This window comes from Suncus etruscus, chromosome 6, assembly GCF_024139225.1.
Source record: "Suncus etruscus isolate mSunEtr1 chromosome 6, mSunEtr1.pri.cur, whole genome shotgun sequence".
NCBI classification, from domain to species: domain Eukaryota; kingdom Metazoa; phylum Chordata; class Mammalia; order Eulipotyphla; family Soricidae; genus Suncus; species Suncus etruscus.
In genome coordinates, this window is record NC_064853.1 from 98,023,566 (window position 1) to 98,042,163 (window position 18,598).

At 45.4% G+C, this 18,598-nt stretch overlaps 1 protein-coding gene across 1 annotated transcript; it reads left to right on the top strand.

The window, feature by feature from the left end:
- Positions 1-287: 287 nt before the first annotated feature.
- RBP2 (retinol binding protein 2) lies at positions 288-18,488 on the top strand. The gene is made up of 4 exons (XM_049775915.1): positions 288-405; positions 11,556-11,734; positions 16,706-16,807; positions 18,279-18,488. Exons 1-4 carry the CDS (start codon positions 333-335, stop codon positions 18,327-18,329), a joined length of 405 nt encoding a protein of 134 aa, XP_049631872.1. The 5' UTR covers positions 288-332; the 3' UTR covers positions 18,330-18,488.
- Positions 18,489-18,598: the final 110 nt, after the last annotated feature.

Below are 18,598 nucleotides of genomic sequence, written 5' to 3' on the forward strand. Positions count from 1 at the left end.
TTCTTTTTCTCAAATAAAGGATGGGATGTTTATTATGGGGCTAGGCAATTTGTGAGAACTCAGCCAGTCAAAAGACAGATGCTGCAGATTCCCGCCTGGGTGGGCCCTGGGCCATGTCAGCTTCTGGAGCATGGATTCCCTAGAGTCCAACACTGAACTTTGCAAAGGAAAGGAAATTTCCTTTGGGTTGTGCTTGGGACCTTTGATCCTGTTATCTCAGAGTCCATAAAGTTAGTGTGTCAGGCTATAAAAGGAGACTTTTCCAACACCTTCTCCCTACAGCTGCTGCTTGTCCTCTACTGCACACCCACATCCAACCAGAGACCACCACAATGTCCAAGGACCAGAATGGAACCTGGGAGATGGAAAGCAATGATAACTTTGAAGGCTACATGAAGGCTCTGGGTAAGGTGTGGGGAGCTTGAGAGGAGAAGGAAAGAATTTTGAAAACTTAAAGAACTGTTAAGGCCCTCCAGATAGCACCATTGTTGAGAGCTCTTCAGACCTGAGACATCTTTTCTCTCCCCATCAGCTGCATATGCAATATCAGGCATGATCTCTGATGCTCCGCTCCTTCATCTGCTATGTCTAGAATGCCCTTAGATGGTACCTAACTCACAGGTGGCTTAGATAGCTGGCTGGTGACTGCACATCTCCACTACCCAGGCACATTTTGGCTAAGGCAGCAGCATGTCATTGAGATCCTCTCTCACAGAACTGGGTAGACTGCATCTTTCCACCAAGGACCATCTTCCCTGAATTGTTCTTTTGTTAGCCTTGTCTAGGGACAGCAGGAAAGGAGTAGAACAATAAGACTCTGAGTCTGGGAAATGAGACTCACCAAAGATCATGGCATAAGCAGCTTACAACTCAACTGACTTCTGAGCCGGGTCTAGGTTAAGTCTCCATCCATGAGATGGGGGTTGGATGTGTAGGTGGTGGAAAATCTCCTACCTCCCATGGGAGGATGTCTTGTGGAGCCACCAGGAAATGCAGACCTCCATCATGTTGCCTGTGAGCCCTTCACACAACCAGAGAGGAGGTGTGTGCAAGGGTCTCTGCTTTGCAGGTGGTTTTTCATGGACCTGGCATTTTGCAAGGACCTCTGACTATCTGTCAAGACTGCGCTCACCTTTCCCAGACTTGAAGCTTTCCCATTAAGGATTTTCCAGCCAAAACTTCCCCAAGCACAGCAAAAGAAATATGACCGCAGGTGGGACCAGAGCCCCTAATTTAGGTATCATGACAGCAGGTCTCCTCAGGAACAGCAACCACAGGTTCTGTGGGGTTGATTTAGATCCTGAGGAATACTTGGACATGAATTAGGATTGCTGGCAGCAGGCAGGCACAGAGACTATCCAGTCAGCTCTCACCTCTTAGTGCTTTCCCCACCCAACAAATCAGTGAGGGATGCCTGCCTTGTCTTCCCCATCAGGGCAACCTGGTCAATTGAACCTCAGTGACTATCTTGAGAATCCCTGATGTGTCTACACCCCCAGCAAACCTCCTTCCAGATGTTTTTTTCTTTTCATTCTCCACACTGGAAGGGACCTTCCTCAGCAGGCTGCTCCTGTGTCAGGACAGATTCCAGCTGGCTCTGTCCCCAGCCTTGACTCACTTCCCACATGGCCCTCCCTCCTGACTCAGCAAAGTTGATAGGGCACTGCCAAAGCTTAGGGTGTGCCCCAAAGTGCCAAAGGTAGCCTCTTTCTTGGCTTTTGAGACATCTAGTGTGTCTTGGGGGCATGCCAAGATCCTTTCTGGGCCAGACAGGAAAGAGCAACAGGAATGTGCCCCATCCTGAGAACTGCCATTAGATTGGACCAAGGGATTAAGGCAGCATTTCAAGGAGAGCCTGTGGGGGCCAGAGTGAGGTCTCTAAAATGTGATAGTATTGGGGTGAAAGTCCAGGAAGGAGGCCAGCAACTTGGATTTCTCCTGCAGACTCTGGGGGAACCTAGGCTGAGCTCTCAGGCATCGAAGTGGCCCCTGCCCTGGAGGAGCTTGAAGGGCCAGCAGGAAGGAAGAGATTGCACACAGGTGACAAACCCCCCCCCCCTTCTTCTCTCTCCTGCATGGGGGACCCTGAGTTCTTCCTTGGAGGTTTCTCTTGTAGCCAGAGGAGGAAACTAGCAGTGGCCAGAGCTGCTCAGAGTGGCCCCAGCACTCACGGTCTGTCTACCCTGCAAGTTGGCAGTACCCAAGAAGACTGTGAAGCTCCCACCCCTGTGTGCTGGGCTCAGAGCCACCTCCCTTGGTTTCCATGCTGCCCTGGGATAGGGGAGGGACACCTATATTTGAGGGTGGGTGTCTGTCTAAACACCACTCCCTGGAGGGAAAGGCTAAAGTCCCGTTGTGACTTTGTGGACATTGGGATGGGACGGCTGTTGTTCCCATCTGGGACGATATGATCAAAGAGTGTCTTGGTTCACATGATGACATCACATGGAGCAGAGCAGCCTCAGTTGTGAGTGATACATGTAGCAGGTCACTGAAGGCATCTGAGGGCTTGTGGGGAGGGCTGAGGAGGAAGGAGAGATGAGTCTAGATTGGCTGGGAGAGAAGGGCCAAGCCTAGAGAGCAAAAGCAATTCTTGGAGGAGAGCATGCAAGAAGGGCGGGGGAAGCTTTTGTGCATCTCATCCTGCAGGGCAGGAATTACCTGCAGAGAGAGGCCAGTGCAATCCTGCAGATGGGCTGGGCAATGGGGAGGTGAAAGGAGGGAACTCGGGCAACAGAAACCTGGGAGGTGCCTGCCCTGGCTTCGGGCAGACCCGGGAACAGCTGCCAGAGGTATATATAGACAAGGTGGGCAGAGCAGGAGAGAGACTAGCCAAGGTGACTTGGATGACCAGGCTGAAGGTGAGCCTGGAAAATTGGCACCAACAAACAAATTTAATCAGGCAAGTGGGGACATGGGATGGAGGTTATAGCCTGGAATGACTCTGTGTCAAGTTCAGACATGGATTAGATCTTTAGTTCATTGATCATAGATATTTGGATATCATTCGCTGTAGAATAGGTCATCTTCTCTAAAGATTTTTTTTAAATAAATTTTTATTGTGATCAAAATGTATTACAAGTCTTTCACAGAATTATTTATGTACATAATGACAATGAATGAAGGGCATTCCCACTACCAGTATTGTCCTCCCTCCACCCCTGTTCCCCATGTATCCCATATCTCCTTCCTTTACCCCCAAGAATACTAGTGTAACTGATCTCCACTTTACAGCTTGTTGTATATTGGGTATTTATTCTGTTGTCATTGACTTTGGGTTTTGTGTTCAAGTCTGATCATTTTTTATTTTTACTACATGTTCATATGACTGGTCCTGGTATCATTTTCCCCCCTCAATTTATGAGGCTGAATGATTCAAGTTATGTGATTCTGTTGGAAATAAAAAGAATAAGGAAAAGAGAAGAAAAATTTGGTAGCAACTACCAAAAAAGAAAAAAGAGAGAGAAAAAAAGAAAGAAAGAAAAGAAAAATACACCCAGCCAAAAACACACACACACACACACACACACACACACACACACACACACAAAAACACCAAATAATATCCACACGAGTGAAAAAGAAAGAAAAAAGTGGAAGAAAAAGAGAAGGAAAATAATATTAAAAACAGACAAAACAAAATAGGAAAAAAGGAGTGCTGGAGTGGCAGAGTTTGGTGTTACCCCCCACCCTTTTTTTTTTTTTTTTTTTTTTGCATAGGCACAGTAAGTATTGGGGAATAAAGGGAATTCCCGTGGCCTAAGAGATTTAGAGTTTCTCCCCTCTTGAAGCATACTTTCATGGGAACAACCACTGGCTCCATATATACTCATTACCATATCCCAAAGGTTTTTTTTTTTTTTTTGTGGTACCAGGAAACTTTCCTCTCAGTTGTGGGTGAGAAAATCAGGCCACTGTAGCTAACAATCTTGGTAACTGAACAGGTCATAGGACAAGATAGAGTCTTTACAGTTCTAGAGGTTCTGTTCCATCTTTGTTGTTGTGTTCAGTCTTCTGTATCTTGTGCTCCCTGTTTTTGCTCAGTCCCTAGGATATTATGATTCCAAAGGTTCTGCTCAGTCTCTGTTGTCAAAGTTGGGCCTCTCTACTAGGAAATCTTGATTTTTGTAAGAGTCCTGGGCTACAGCCTAGGGTAGGGTTTTCCTTATTGGTCCCAAGGTAAGCTTTGCCCAGTCATGGTTGTCAAAGTCAGTTTTCTGTAGTTAGTGCTCTTATTCTTCACAGTTCAAAGATGATACATCATCTGATTTCCACTTAGTGTTAGGTGATGAGATAGGACCACCTGGTCTTAGGTCAAGTTGTCATTTCCACGTTGTTCTCGTTGTTATATCAACACTGGCACAAGTTGGTGTCAGAGCGATGTTAAAAATTTCCCAATGGAGCTTAGTTCCTGGTGTTATTGCAGGAAGCTGTATCAGTTCTATGTGTGGGATCTGGGGGTTGAGATTGAATTAACACTGTTCAATCTCATGGAAACTGAGTTGTATCCACATGGCATATGTCCAGGATGGGAGGAACCCTTGTGTTATAAAAAGTGTGAGTTCTTATCCTTAGAAGATAAGATGTAGTTTCTGTGTCTATGATTTCCCCTTTTTTTACTGTGCCTATACAAAAATGTATGGTGTCATATTGTATTGCTGGTGCTATTCTGGGTAAGGATGACAGATCACAGATACTGGGCTTTGGTTTTGATCTGAGCTTTTATCCCAGGCAAGACATTTTCTTGGTTTTTGTACCAAGCAGCACCATAACTGGTGAAGATAGAGAAAATATGTATATATAAAAAATATAACGAATATATAAAACTAAGCTAAAAAAAAAGAAAAAAAAGTATTTGAAGAAAACAAGTGATGGAGGAGGCTACTTGTATGTTTAGGAATACACATCTTAAGATGCATTATTATGGGGCCGGCGAGGTGGTGCTAGAGGTAAGGTGTCTGCCTTGCAAGCGCTAGCCAAGGAACGGACCGCAGTTCAATCCCCCAGCGTCCCATATGGTCCCCCCAAGCCAGGGCCAATTTCTGAACGCTTAGCCAGGAGTAACCCCTGAGCATCAAATGGTGTGGCCCAAAAAAAACCAAAAAAACAAAAACAAAAACAAAAAAGATGCATTATTATATAGGTATTAAACTTACAAAGGCAATATAGGCCTCCCAATAAAGTCTTTTGAGATATTCTTGTGGGAAGTGAAAGCCAAGGCACTTTTTCGTATCACAGACCTTGGTCTTGAGATTGAGATATGATTTGTGGCATTACAGGATCATGTAGTGTCCTTGAGCTAAAGGTGTTGCTGAAGGTGGTTTCGGTATCATGCAACAGTCCACGATTTGATGGGGGTGAGAGGGGCCACAAAGATTGATTCAGCAGGCAATGTTAGTTGTAGTTTCTTGGCAAGAAACGAGATGGGGGATCGAGAGGGTGTTTGTCATTGAGCTGGATGGTGGTCTGTTGGGGCAGGAGATCAGTCTTGGTGCCTAACAAGTTAAGAACTGAGGATAAAGAGGGTTAATTAAGGAGAAGACAAGGAATCCGGGATGGGATATGAGGGAGTAGAAGGGGCTGTATGTGGGGTATGGGCAATATATTAGAGGGGCTATATACATTATATAGATGAATTGTTTATGGATTAGGCTTGGCAGTCAGAGAGGACCACTGTATATGTAGTCACAGCTACATATACACTGATTTTAGATTTCAATTTGAATGTTATCCTCCAAATTTATGGCATTAGATTTCCTTTCCTAGAACCAGTCAAGAATTAAGAACATTTTGGGGTGATGTTAAAAAGTATTTGGCGCATGAGCACTAATGCGCAATTTAAAAAATGAACACTAGTGAGAAAAGAAAACCTGACTGGGGTCCAGTATGCATAGGGAGGAAATTCTCTCCTCCCCCCTCCCCCCAGGGCCTGAGTTATCAGGCCTGACCGTGAAGGACAGTCTGGCGTGGGGGGATCTCAGTCCCCTGAACTAAGTGGTCAGCCCAGGGGGCCTATGGCTAGCTGTCCAGCCCAGAGCCCCCAACATACCAGTCAAAGAAGCACAGAAGTCCTGGCATGTGGAATCTTCTGACCCTAGTCCCTGCCTCTGTAGTTTGTATGTACATAGGGGAGGATTTTCTCTCCCCCACCTAACCTCCAGGGCCCGAGTTACCAGGCCTAACTCTAAAGGCCAGTCTGGTGTGGGAGGATCTCAGTCCCCTGGACTAAGTGGTCAGTGCAGGGGGCCTATGGTTAGCTGTCCTGCCCAGAGCCCCCAACATACCAGTCAAAGAAACATAGAAGTCCTGGCATGTGGAGTGTTCTGAGCCCAGTCAATGCCTCTGTAGTTTGTGTATGCATAAAGTAGGAGTTTCTCTTCCCCACATTCTCCCCAGGGCCCGATTTACCAGGCCTGGCCATTAAGGCCAGTCTGGCATGGGGGGATTTCCGTCCCCAGGACTAAGTGGTCAGCCAAGGGGACCTATGGCTAGCTGTCCTACACAGAGCCCCCAACATACCAAAGAGGCACAGAAGTCCTGGCATGTGGAGTCTTCTGAGCCCACCCCTTGCCTCTGTAGTTTGTGTATGCATAGGGGAGGAATTTCTCTCCCTCATCCTCCCCCCAGGGCCCGAGTTACCAGGCCTGGCCCTGAAGACCAGTCTGGCATGGGAGGATCTCAGTTCCCTGGACTAAGTGATCAGCACAGGGGGCTATGGCTAGCTGTCCTTCCCAGAGTCCCCAATATACCAGTCGAAGAGATACAGAAGTCCTGGCATGTGGAGTCTTCTGAGCCCAGCCCTGCCTCTGTAGTTTGTATATACATAGGGGAGGAGTTTCTCTCCCCTTCCATCCCCCCAAGGTCGGAGTTACCAGGCCTGGCTCTGAAGGCCAAGGACTGCTTTTTATATTTAAATTTAAATCAGCAGTTTCCCTGGAGTGGGAATCTCTACATAGCAAAGAAACAAAAATAACCACATAGTATTGTATGTGTGAAATAGGTATATGTGAGAGGCTGAAACCAGGCAACTAGTACTTGAGTGGCCCCCACCAGGCAGTATTACCTGATTGCCTGTATTGTTTGAATCCCCTCTCCAACCATTCAGAGATCCCAGTACAGCCTCAGACCCAGAGAGGAGCGTTTGTGCATATAGAGAGCAAGCTCCCTGCAAATGATATGCTGAAGTCTATAAGCATGTTTTCCACTAGATTTTTTCCATTTCTATTATGTGGGGTGGAACCTCGAACACTATAGAAAAGAGGTGACAAAGACCCTGCCCCAGGTGTGTGTAGAGAGAGAACAAACACTGGAGATGATATGTAGGAGTAAAAGCTGTAAAGAACATAAAAAGAAATCCACAAGGGATCAGGCGTCTGTGTGCTAAGAAATATGGTTTTTGGCATGGGGACAGCATGAAGGCCCTGCATGTATTTGAAAAAACAGAAAAGCTGGTACTTTGGGATGTCGAGAACAAGAGGGAGGGCCATCCATGAGTGGAGGACTGTCCCCATCTCTCTATTCTCTAGAGGTCTTGAGGACTGTGGTGGAAAGGAATTGCAGGAAGACAAGTCTGGACAGCAGGGGCATGTTATGGGGAATATGAGGTTACCTAAGTTATAAAAGAAGGACCTGGGGGTAAGGGCCATGTTCCAGATCTGGGAAGGATAGGATAAGGTCCTTGTGCATATAGGGATGAAGTTCATAGAAGCTGGCAGATGACTATGGGGTGAAAGGAATGGAATTGGGGCTGGCTTTAGTCCTGGATCACGGGGAAGGCAGAGACTCTGAATTACTGGAATGAAGAAGACAAGGTGATTCTGCATGGGTGTGAAAGCAGAAAAGATTCAGCTTGACCCGTTTTGTTTCCAGAAGCCAAGAGATGCATCCCAGGACAGGATTAAGGTGGATGTACCAATAAAAAGGGTAGAGCTCGGGAAATCCTCAGAGAGGGAGCTGGGGCAAACCTTATCATGCTATGGGGTAAAAAATCTGCAGCCCATAAAAAGGGGACTTTTCAGAATTGGTTGTTGCTTCTCCCATGGATTCCCAGTCTTTCTGCCTCTCATTCCTTAGTTCTTCCCACCTAGGGCTCAAGGGGCTAACGTGGGAGGTGGGGAGTTCCTCCTGAGGGAGTTTTGTTAGCATGGAGTGTTAAAAGTAGACAGGAGGAAACCAGAGAAATAGAAGAAAGTAAATAAGAGGACCTGGGGAGAAGCTGGATGTGAGTTACTCACTGGGCAAAAATGAATGAAAGAAGGAGGGAGGGAAGGACTTGGGGAATACACAAGTATGGATCCCTGAAGACACACACGAACCAGTGATATCACCTCGCTAGCCACACATGATCTGGTGAGACTTTGAAACTGGAAACATGTGGGGGGCACAAAAAAGCACCTGTTGTGGGAACTAGACTGTGGGGAGTCATCTGGTAAATGGGGAGCAAGAAGGGCAGCCAGTGCAGCCCACAGACCTTTGCAGATGGGTATGAGGGAGGAGAAGACAGAGGCTGATAGCTGGCTCCCTCTCTGCCTGGTAGATGTGGTTGGAAATGGCTTGGGGAAAAGGGAGCAACCTGCCCTTTTCTCTCTGTCTCTCACTATTGCTTAAGCATGTTAATGGTTTGAGAATTCGGGAATCCAGATTTCGAGGGCTCTGGAAGCTGTCACAGTGAAGGGGGCTCACGTTTCATATGATGAAGTCCTGCGCACCTCTCTGCTCTTTAACTAATCAAGGGTGCCTGCCCTTTTATCCACAGCTTTAGCAAGTTTTATCCACCCCTAAGCACATTACAGAGCCTTTTAATGCAGAGTAGTATGCTCATATTTCAACTTTACTGCTTGCATTGTTCAAAATGCACTTGTGAAAAGTATGCTTTAATAAAGTGCCTTTAGTGCTGTGTGTGCATACATGTTTGTTCCTTCCGCAGCAGCTACAAGCCATATATATTATTCAGAAATAGCTTACCTTCAGACCTTTTCCTCTCAGATAGAAATTCATTTCACCTGCTATAAGTCAGTCTCAGCAATACCTTTAATCCAGAAAAGCAGGGAAACCACCCTTGATAACCCTGCTGTGCAAATACTGTACCAGGAACATCACTTCCTCTGCAGAGTCCAAGAAAAAAAATTGTTCTTATCTGTGAGTGCTTAATGTGTTTCCCTCAGCTGCAACCCCGCCACTCCTATGACTAGAACCATCGCTGCCTGCCACCAGTGTTTGGGTCCCTTTACCTAGGTGGAACAGAGGTGACGCGATTAACTGGTTTGTGAAAATGTTGAAGGGTGGCCAGGAAGCCATGCTATTTTCAGCCCTATTTGCATGGTATCTCTAATAGCATCCTCCCAAGCCCAGATAGAAAGACTGACTTGCAATGAAGCAAGAACTCAATAGTCTTAGGCTTAGGCCCTTGGAGCTATGATTGACCTAACCAGGTGGCCAATGACAAGCAGTTCTTTCTGTGAGAGAAAGACTGATTTGCAATGAAGCAAGAACTCAATAGTCTTAGGCTTAGGCCCTTGGAGCTATGATTGACCTAACCAGGTGGCCAATGACAAGCAGTTCTTTCTGTGAGAGACTCTTGGTTGTAAGTTAGAAATGGAATGGAAGTGTGGGAACGCTTGTCTACTGGGTTGCTCCAACCCTACTATTTATTTCTCTGGGCCTTGGTTTCCCCACTATAGAATAAAGTTCAACACTGACTTCTTCTATTCCCAGGAAGACCCGGGATTTCTATGCCATTTTGCTTGTAATCTCTCCCTGCCACTCACTTTGCTTTACTGTGCAGATTCATCACCATAGTTTGGTTTTCTTTTCTGTCTCCTCCTTTGCTTTCAGATATTCAGCATCCACGGTGGACCTGAAGTTAGACCCAGAGATGTTAATATACTGGGGTAGATGAAGACCAGAAGTAATGGCCATGTCACATGTAGGACCATGGGGACTTTTTAATAAAACAATAATTAAGACTGGCCTATAGCAAAATACAGCAATTTTTTAGGTCTTTAAGGGGAAAACCAGAATTTCACTATGACCTAGTTATAGATCATGAGAGTAATAATATTCACAGAACTCAACTTCCTCTGTTTCTAGACCATTCCATAAGACAGAGCTGGGCACACCCCTAGGTCAGTGAAAGACTTTGCTACAGATTGGAAGATGCAAAGCTTAGGAAATTAAACTCCCTTTTTCTCTCTTTATTTGTGCTCAGAAATCGCTCCTGGCAGGCTTGGGGATATGGGATGCCTGGAATTAAACTGCTGTCCATACAGGGTTGGCTACGTACAAGGCAAATGCCCTATCACTGTGCTTTTGCTCTGGCCCCAGGATATGAAACTCTTATGGGGAAGAGATAGCTTCCTTTTTTCTTGCTAACAGTTTTTAAGAAATGAGTAATATTTCAAATAGCAAAACAAAACAAAGATGTAGATATAAAATGTGGGAGATCTTGATAGTGGTGAAATCTATGTGCTGTGTAAGCATACTCTCCTCTCTTCTTTGGATTGTTTGAGATTTGTAATAATAAAAATGCAGAAGATGGTTTAGCTTTACTTAAAAAATAGCAATGGTGGAGGCAGAATAGCCTTGCTAAGTAAGCTTATACCGCAACCCCATCTGTTTCCTTTAAAAATGGAAGTTCACTAAAATATTATACAGTTGTAAGAAAAGGCGAAATCATGCAGTTCATTGCAATGGCTGGAACTGAAGGTTGTCATATTCAATGGAACAAGTCAGAGGAAAAAGGACAAATACCAGATGGCCCCACCCATCTGTGGAATATAGAGAGGCAAGATGAGACACTAGATAGTAGCAAACAATGACAAACCTTTGGTATTAGATAACAAAACTGATCCAAATAGTGGGGGTGGGGCACACCAGACTAGGGGGCTACAGTGAGACCATTATGGAAAGTCTTGGGTATTTTCGTGGTATTGAGGGCTAAATATTTTTCACATGAGTGCTACAAACTTTAACACTATTGCAACTACTTAAACTATAGTGCCTTTTAAAAAAAAAGTTCACACACTATCCTGCTAAAGACATTGACAAAAGTCTCATCAGAACTCAACTGCTGACCCCTAGTTATTTTTTTCTTTAGACCATGAAGTCTGTTGAGTAAACTCAGGAGTAAACTGAATATGTCAAATTGAGAGTTAGAAGTTCCTGTGGTGGAAGGTGTGTGTGTGTGTGTCTGTGTATGTGAGTGTGTGTGTTTGTGTGTGTCAATGCATTTCTCTGCATGAATTTGTATGTACCATGTGTATATGAATATGTGTGCTGTGTGTGCCTGTGTGGATGCATGCATATATATGTGTGTATCCTGCCTACTATAATCCTCTCCCCATCAGGCATCAGAAGATAACTGAGGACTCCCAGTTTCTCAGAAATAAGCCACAGCACCCAACTAGCCAAGTATAAGTATACACTTGTTTCCTGTTGAGCTGAGAAATGTGGCAGCTTGTGATCTGCCTGATCCCAAGTAGTTGGCCTTGTTAAAGAAATGAATGAGTCTAGCTGAACACATACATCATAACATATACAACTCCCTTCACCAACAGATATTGATTTTGCCACCCGCAAGATCGCAGTCCGCTTGAATCAGACAAAGATCATCAGTCAGGACGGTGATGTCTTCAAGACCAAGACCAACAGTACCTTTCGCAACTATGACCTGGATTTCACGGTAGGGGTGGAGTTTGAAGAGCACACAAAGGGCCTGGACAACCGGACAGTGAAGGTATGTACTGGGGCTGACCTCATCCCTCACACATGTTCCATGTCTCTGGTTTCATTATAAGAGAGGCCCAGAATTGTCACTGAACCAAGTTTGGTCAGTTACCTGAGAGGTAGGTTGATGGGAGGAAAAGAAGTTTATTCTAGCTCAAGTGACCAGAGAAGGTGGCAGACTCTTGTCCCCCACAAAGCCATCTTGCTCTTAGATTGAGGGGTCTTTTAGGGCTAGTTGGGGAAAAAAGAATAAATTGTTGGTTGTGGGCCGATGGTGGTAGAGAGTCCCATCTCAAGGCTATTCAAGTTGATGTCAGTGGTTAATGGAGGTTGGTATTTGTTCCTAGTGACCGGGGTCAGGCCAGAATTCTCCTTCAGGAAGGATGACCTTGAATAGTCCTTCCAAGGACTCTTGGCTTCTAAGGATTGTGGCCGACTCTTCTCTATCAGGCAGGATAGGAACAAGTACAGGAGCCTTCTCAAGCGCTGTACTTCCTCTCCCTCCTTCATCCTCACCTGTACCTGCTTCAGCACCCAGCACACAGAGCACGTGGACATCTCTGAAGTTCGAGGGATAGGACAAAAGCCAAGAGGCGTATGCAACAGCAAGATGGAGTTTCAGCTGCTTGCCTGATTACCAGGAAGTAACCCTGGTCACTGGGGGCCAAAAGGGACTTCAGGAAATTGGTGATGAGGAATCTTGTAAGTCCAGAAGTCGGAGGCCAGATTCTGCTAAGAAGCAAAGGGGAGTTAAGTGGCAGCAGGGTGGGTCAGTGCCTAGGTTGGAAGGCAACAGGAGGAAGGACTGAGATAGGGGAGCCTGCAGCGAGCTGGAGGGGCACTCAGCTTCTTCAAGGGTGCCTTACTCAGCTCTGTCCAGTAAGGCCCAGGCAAGGCAAAGCCTCATTTGGCTAATTTGCTTTACTTTTCAAGATGTGTGCAGATATTTTTATATCTTCATTTTACTATTATTTAAAACAATGTTGTTGTTGTTGTTTTTGCAGTAACATGGCATGGTCACATTCTCTCTCTCATAGGCATACAATAGCATTATGTCACATCTGTTTGCACCCACACATTCATATAAAGCAGGTCTTGGGGGAAGGCTGAGAAAGCAACCCCCTCCTTGTCACAGTGTCACAGCCCAGTGACTTCTTGTCTTCTCCCTCTTAAAACTCAGCTCCTAGTGCCCATCTTGAGTTTTCCAGATCTGATAATGCCTGCTTGGTGTGTACAAGCATGAATGGGGACACCAGCAACCTCAGTGATATTTTAGGGTTCTCCTACTCCCAAACTAACCCCAGGGGAATGACGCTATCTAGGAAACTTAGAAGGTTTCTAAGCTTGGATGTCCAGGTTCAAGCAGTATAGACAAAATGGGTGGTGAGAAATTTCCTCGCACCCATTGCCTCTGTGCAGTGCTCACCCACCAGTGCCTCTGCCCTGGCCCCCACACTTAGGGAGTTTGGGTAGAAAATTCCACTCCCAGGGGTCTGTGGCCTCATCTGCTGCACTAGGGCAGCATTTCCACATACTACGTCGGGACAAAGCACACTGAATGCCCTATACCCTCAGGTGTCTTCTCTGGACCAAGAGACTTTCAAAATCAGAGATCTTGACACTTTCCCAAAGCAACCTCTCTAAGCCAGCAGGTCCCATGGTCTCTCTCCTAGGCTGGCCAAGAGAGCCAGAATGAGGGAAAGGGAACCAGGTTATCCTTGGCCTTGACCTTGAAGCCCAGGGTGCTGGACACATTATATTTCTCAGTCACCTTGATCTCGTTTCTGCATACCAGCCTTCAAGTAAGGGGTGGAATCTCATTCAGGTCAAAAGCCCAGTAGGAAGGGAAATATTCCAAATGCATCCACCCACCTAAGCCATCTCTAAGGAGACCCTAAGCTTATAGTCCTGAAAGGTACCAGAGGGAGAACCCATCTCAAATGTTGGATATACTGACAATTCTTTTCAAAATGGTGGGGCTCAAAGGCCAAGTCATCAGGTGCAAGAATCAATAGAGAAATTGAAATTTTGCAACCTCCTGCAGCTCAGACCGAAACAGTTCAGTTTTATGATGTTGCCCTAGGCAGGGTCCCAGGCAGCAGAAAGCCGGTGCCCCTTGTTTTCCTGTCAACTTTATCAGCTCTCACTTCTGGAAACAATTTAGCCATTCTTTCCTGCCCTGGAAGGAGTCACCCATTGCTCACACCCACTTGACTTTGGCCTCTCCAACTTCCCACTTACCCTAAGTCAGTTCCTCTCCCCTGGGTCTGCTCTGAGTTTTTAAGGAGGAATTCTCTCCTTGCCTTTCCTGAGAGACCATGGCCACGTGAGCAAGCAGATGCACATATGGACAATTACCTGCTGGTGCCAGATTGATGTATGTCTATGCTCAGGCTGTGCAACCTAATCTTCTTTGAGTAACACTTATCCTCTGAACTTCCTTTAGGGCATTTACCTCCAAACTCTTCATAAAATCTCTCCTGTACAGACGCAACATCTGAACAAAGCTGTCTTGTCTGTTTAAGTATAGAAAGGGTCAGTGGAATTAGAAGGGTCAGAAGGTCAAATAGAAGATAAAATTTCATCTCATCTATCTGATAACTGACTCAGAGTCCAAGACTAATAGGACCTTATTGCAATAACACATGAATATTCCAGACATTTCCCTCCCAAGAGTGCCACGGTGAATTAAGCTTTGCAAAGGTATTCAGTGATATTAGGTGGATCCGAGGGAGAGTTTTTAATTCACTTTAGGAAACATGTAGGGTTTTATTTTTAATTCGTTAGGAGATATTAATCCAAGCAGAAGCTTTTTATTTTAAAAAAATATTCAAAACTGGGCCAGAGCAATAGCAGTGGTAGGGCGTTTACCTTGTACATGGCTGACCTGGGACAGACCCGGGTTCAAACTATGACATCCCATATGGTCCCCTGAGCCTGCCAGGAGTGATTTCTGGGCTCAGAGTCAGGAGTAACCCCTGAGTGCCACTAGATATTCCCCCCAAAACAAAATTTTTTTTTCAAAACTGGAGAGATAGTACCCAAGGCCTGATCCTGGTACCATATAGAGTGCCCCCACCCACCACAGGGGTCATTCTCAGCCCCAGACCTTAACCCCTCAAAAATGCCACTTAAGGATGGAAAGAGGAATTTTCTTAGCAGCCTAGAGCTAGTCCTGCAAGCTCCTCTGACAGTCTACTCTTTTCCTCCTTGCAGTTACAGGAATATTTGCAGACATACTGCTATTGTTTGATATACAGAATCCAGTTCTTTCTTTTTATTCTTTATAGAGTTGGGGAAGAGGGAGTTTCCAAGCAATGGTCTTGCAGTCTGGGTGAAACTTGACTAATTATGTTGAACAGTCCAATGCTTGGACCATGTGCGTATGGTCAGGATTCCCCCAGAGGTGTTCTATGATCTCCAAGGTCATATATGGTGCTCCCTGAAGGGTAAATGCTGTCAAGGTTGAACACACTAGTACTCATCCCCCAGCCCCAGCTTTTTTAAGGGGAAAATACCCCCCATGGAGCCAGCTCTCATCTGTTAGGGTAAAATATTACCTCCTTCAGAGGTTGCAGGGATGCCCAATGGTGTATTTAACCAGCCTCCCACTGATGGAATTTATGAGGCTTCCAGCCCTTTACTGGAACCAACAACACAGTGATGTCAAGGAGTGTCAAGGAGTAATGTGAGGAGGAATAAGACTGTACATAAACTATATACTATGATCAAGGTCAAATATTATTTTAGAAACAGATAAACTTAACAATGTGTAGAAAACAGTTCTGTGACAAAACACTGGCCTGAAAATGCAAGTGATTCAAAAACAAACAAAATAAGGGGAGGCAGAAAGATAACCCTGAACATATGGCACTTGCCTTGCATGTTTTAGCCACAATCGTGGTTCAAATCCCTGCTACCCCATAAGGTCTTTCATAAACTCCCTACATCCCATATGGTTCCCCTAACACTGCCAGGAGTAGCCCCTGAGCACTATGGGATGTGGCCCAAAACCCAACAAAAAAAACCAGATCCACTTATCACCACTGGGTTTACAAGACACAGAGCTCAACCTGTTCAGCATGAGGTCTGCATCCTTATGCTACCACGGGACCTTCATGGGGTGAGTCCAGCTTGCTGCCTGGGAACCAGGACCTGAAAAAGCTTCACCCTGTTGCCTCTGGAGCACTCTGCTAGTTAGATGGCTTCAGTGCCTTTGCTTTTTACAAACTACAATGCTCATCCATGTTTCCTGGAGGGAGAACTCCCAAAAGTTACTCTTTGCTAGTAGATGTTATGTATTTTGAAAGGTAATGTAAAGTTGTAAAAAGATTCCTGCTGACTTCTATACCCATCAGCAAGTATGGGAGTATCTGCCTTCTTGCTACCCTCAAATTAGAGTATAATTACACTTTCTGATTTTGTACCGTATGATGAATCGTATCTGAAAAATAAACCAGCCTGAGTTGAATATCTTTTTTTTTTATGTTCAAAGGCCATCTGCTGGGTTGTTATTGTTTTTACCCCTTCCTTCTAGTTGTTGGTTCATTCTTTGTTGAATTTCCTATTAGGGTAATGATCTGTTTCTTATTGATATATGGGAGACCTTTACAAAGACGGAAATCAGGTTTTTGTCAATACTGACCGCAATTTGCTATTAGAGTTTGACAGGTATCTATATATCTGTTGCTGTGAAGGTATTTTCCCCTTCTAGAAATTTACATCATTATGTCATCAAATTCATCATCTTTCCCCCCACAGGCTGGGGATGCTGTCTTTGCCATCTGGCAGAACACAAGAGGAAGCTTCTTAACTGAACCAGCTGCCAAAGTCGATTTGGCTTGAACAGGAAGGAAGGGGTTTGAGGGGTGAGGAGACAACATGAATCCAGCACGGTCACACGGACCACAGCTAAGGGATAAGATTAGTTAGGTTCCAATGGGGATATCCCCTCTGATCTACCTGGATTTTGTCATTGCAGTCACTGGTCACCTGGGAAGGAAATGTTCTCACGTGTGTTCAGAAGGGAGAGAAGGCAAACCGTGGCTGGAAGCAGTGGGTTGAGGGAGACAAACTATACCTGGTAAGTCCTGGACTCTGCTCCCTCACCCCCACTTCTGTGGCCATACTGCCTGTTTTTATCTCATTTAGCACTGAGGCAAGATAAATGGTCCTTAACTCTTCCCTAGGGCTTTTGCCAAGGGCCAGTGGTCACATTGCCAAAAACCATTTCAGCCTCCATTCCACCCAGCTCAGGGGACCATGGAAGAATCTAGATGGCCGTGTCCTCAACACTGGCAATTAAAATGAAAGTTCAGATTGCTGAGTTAGGAAGCTGAGATCTGAAAGAGAAATGCAGGGAACCTTTTAAAGACCAGCTAGGGAGAAATCAAGATAGAGAGTCGAAATGCATAAAAGCAGGCTTGCCTTCCAAGATAAGTCCACCCAATCCCCTAAATAATATAGGTTTGTTTGGAATTAGAATGAAGGGGCAGGAGACACTGTTGATGGTCTGAGATATGAGATCTGGTGAGGGAGATAAATATGTCACTCGTCAACATTCAAGACAATCTGTGTGAAATCTGTGATTTCAAATCACAATATGTGCACATGTGCCTTCAAGCACTTGCTCATTCATGTTGTGAGTGAATAGCTTTTCACACTGTCATTTCTTTGTGCATCTATTCATCCAGCAAAAGACACAGGCAGGTGACCAGGCTCTGATGTTCTGTATTGTCACCTCTGTCCCCTCTTTGGGATACCTAGCATGCTGCAAAGCCAGCTCTGCTTTGCAAGCCTGAGAGCTAGATTTCTGAGGCAATGTCAACCAGTGATAAATGGCGGCAGGCATCATGTGTTCCACCCATGGTGCTCCCTACCTGCTCAGGGTAGATGATGGATTTTTTTAATTGCAGGCTAGTCCCCAACAGGACCTGCAATGGAGACCTGTGGGGTCATTTCCACTTGCAATGATCTGATTGTCTCCACCTTTGAGTTTTTCACACCTCTGTTAGAAGGTTATAAGATACAAATAAGGTAGGAGGGGCTGCTATTTAATGAAGATCTACATCTTCTGTGACAAGCAGGCCTAGGGGACCCCTCTAGGAGCGCACACTCACACCATGTGGTTGCTTGGACACCCCCTCTTTAATGCAGAGACCTTCAGAAGGTTTGTAATGCAGAGGGACAGCTCAGTAGTCACATAGCCCTTACCTACTCCCCTTCTCGAACCCTCCCTGGCTCATGACCTTTCTGCATTTTGTAAATTAGGCAATGTTGTTTTAATCATGAGAGTAAGAAATCCTACCCAAGAGGATTATTTCTTAGCATGTTTCATTTTTATAGTTGTTCAAGTGTCAAAATCAAATTACTGCTACCTGCAGGGCATGCCAGTTGATTGGGTCTGTGAGGTGCACTTTGCCCAGAATGACTAAATGTCCTCTTTGTTTGGGCCTGCCCTCCATCCCCCATCATACTCAGAGAGGGCCAGTCCAAGAGCCAGGGAGGAGAAAGTCCTGGCTTTTCAACCACTCACCTGCTTTCTGATGTTGCAGGAGCTGACATGCTGTGACCAGGTATGCCGTCAAGTGTTCAAAAAGAAGTGAGAACCCCGAATGAGCCAGCCTGAATGTATTCCCATGTTCCCCCTAAAATCCCTCTCCTGGAATCCCCCTGCCCCACTTCTGACAGCCCACTAACACCACCTGGATGGGCAGTTACTAAGTCAAGTGTGTAACAGAGACCAGCATGAACTCACATCTTTGAAATTGAGAGTTGAATAAAAATCAATAAAAACCACTCTTATATTTTGATACTCTTGACCCCTCCCCACTTCTGTTTTATCCACAAGCAGAAGAGGGAGTTACCTGTATAG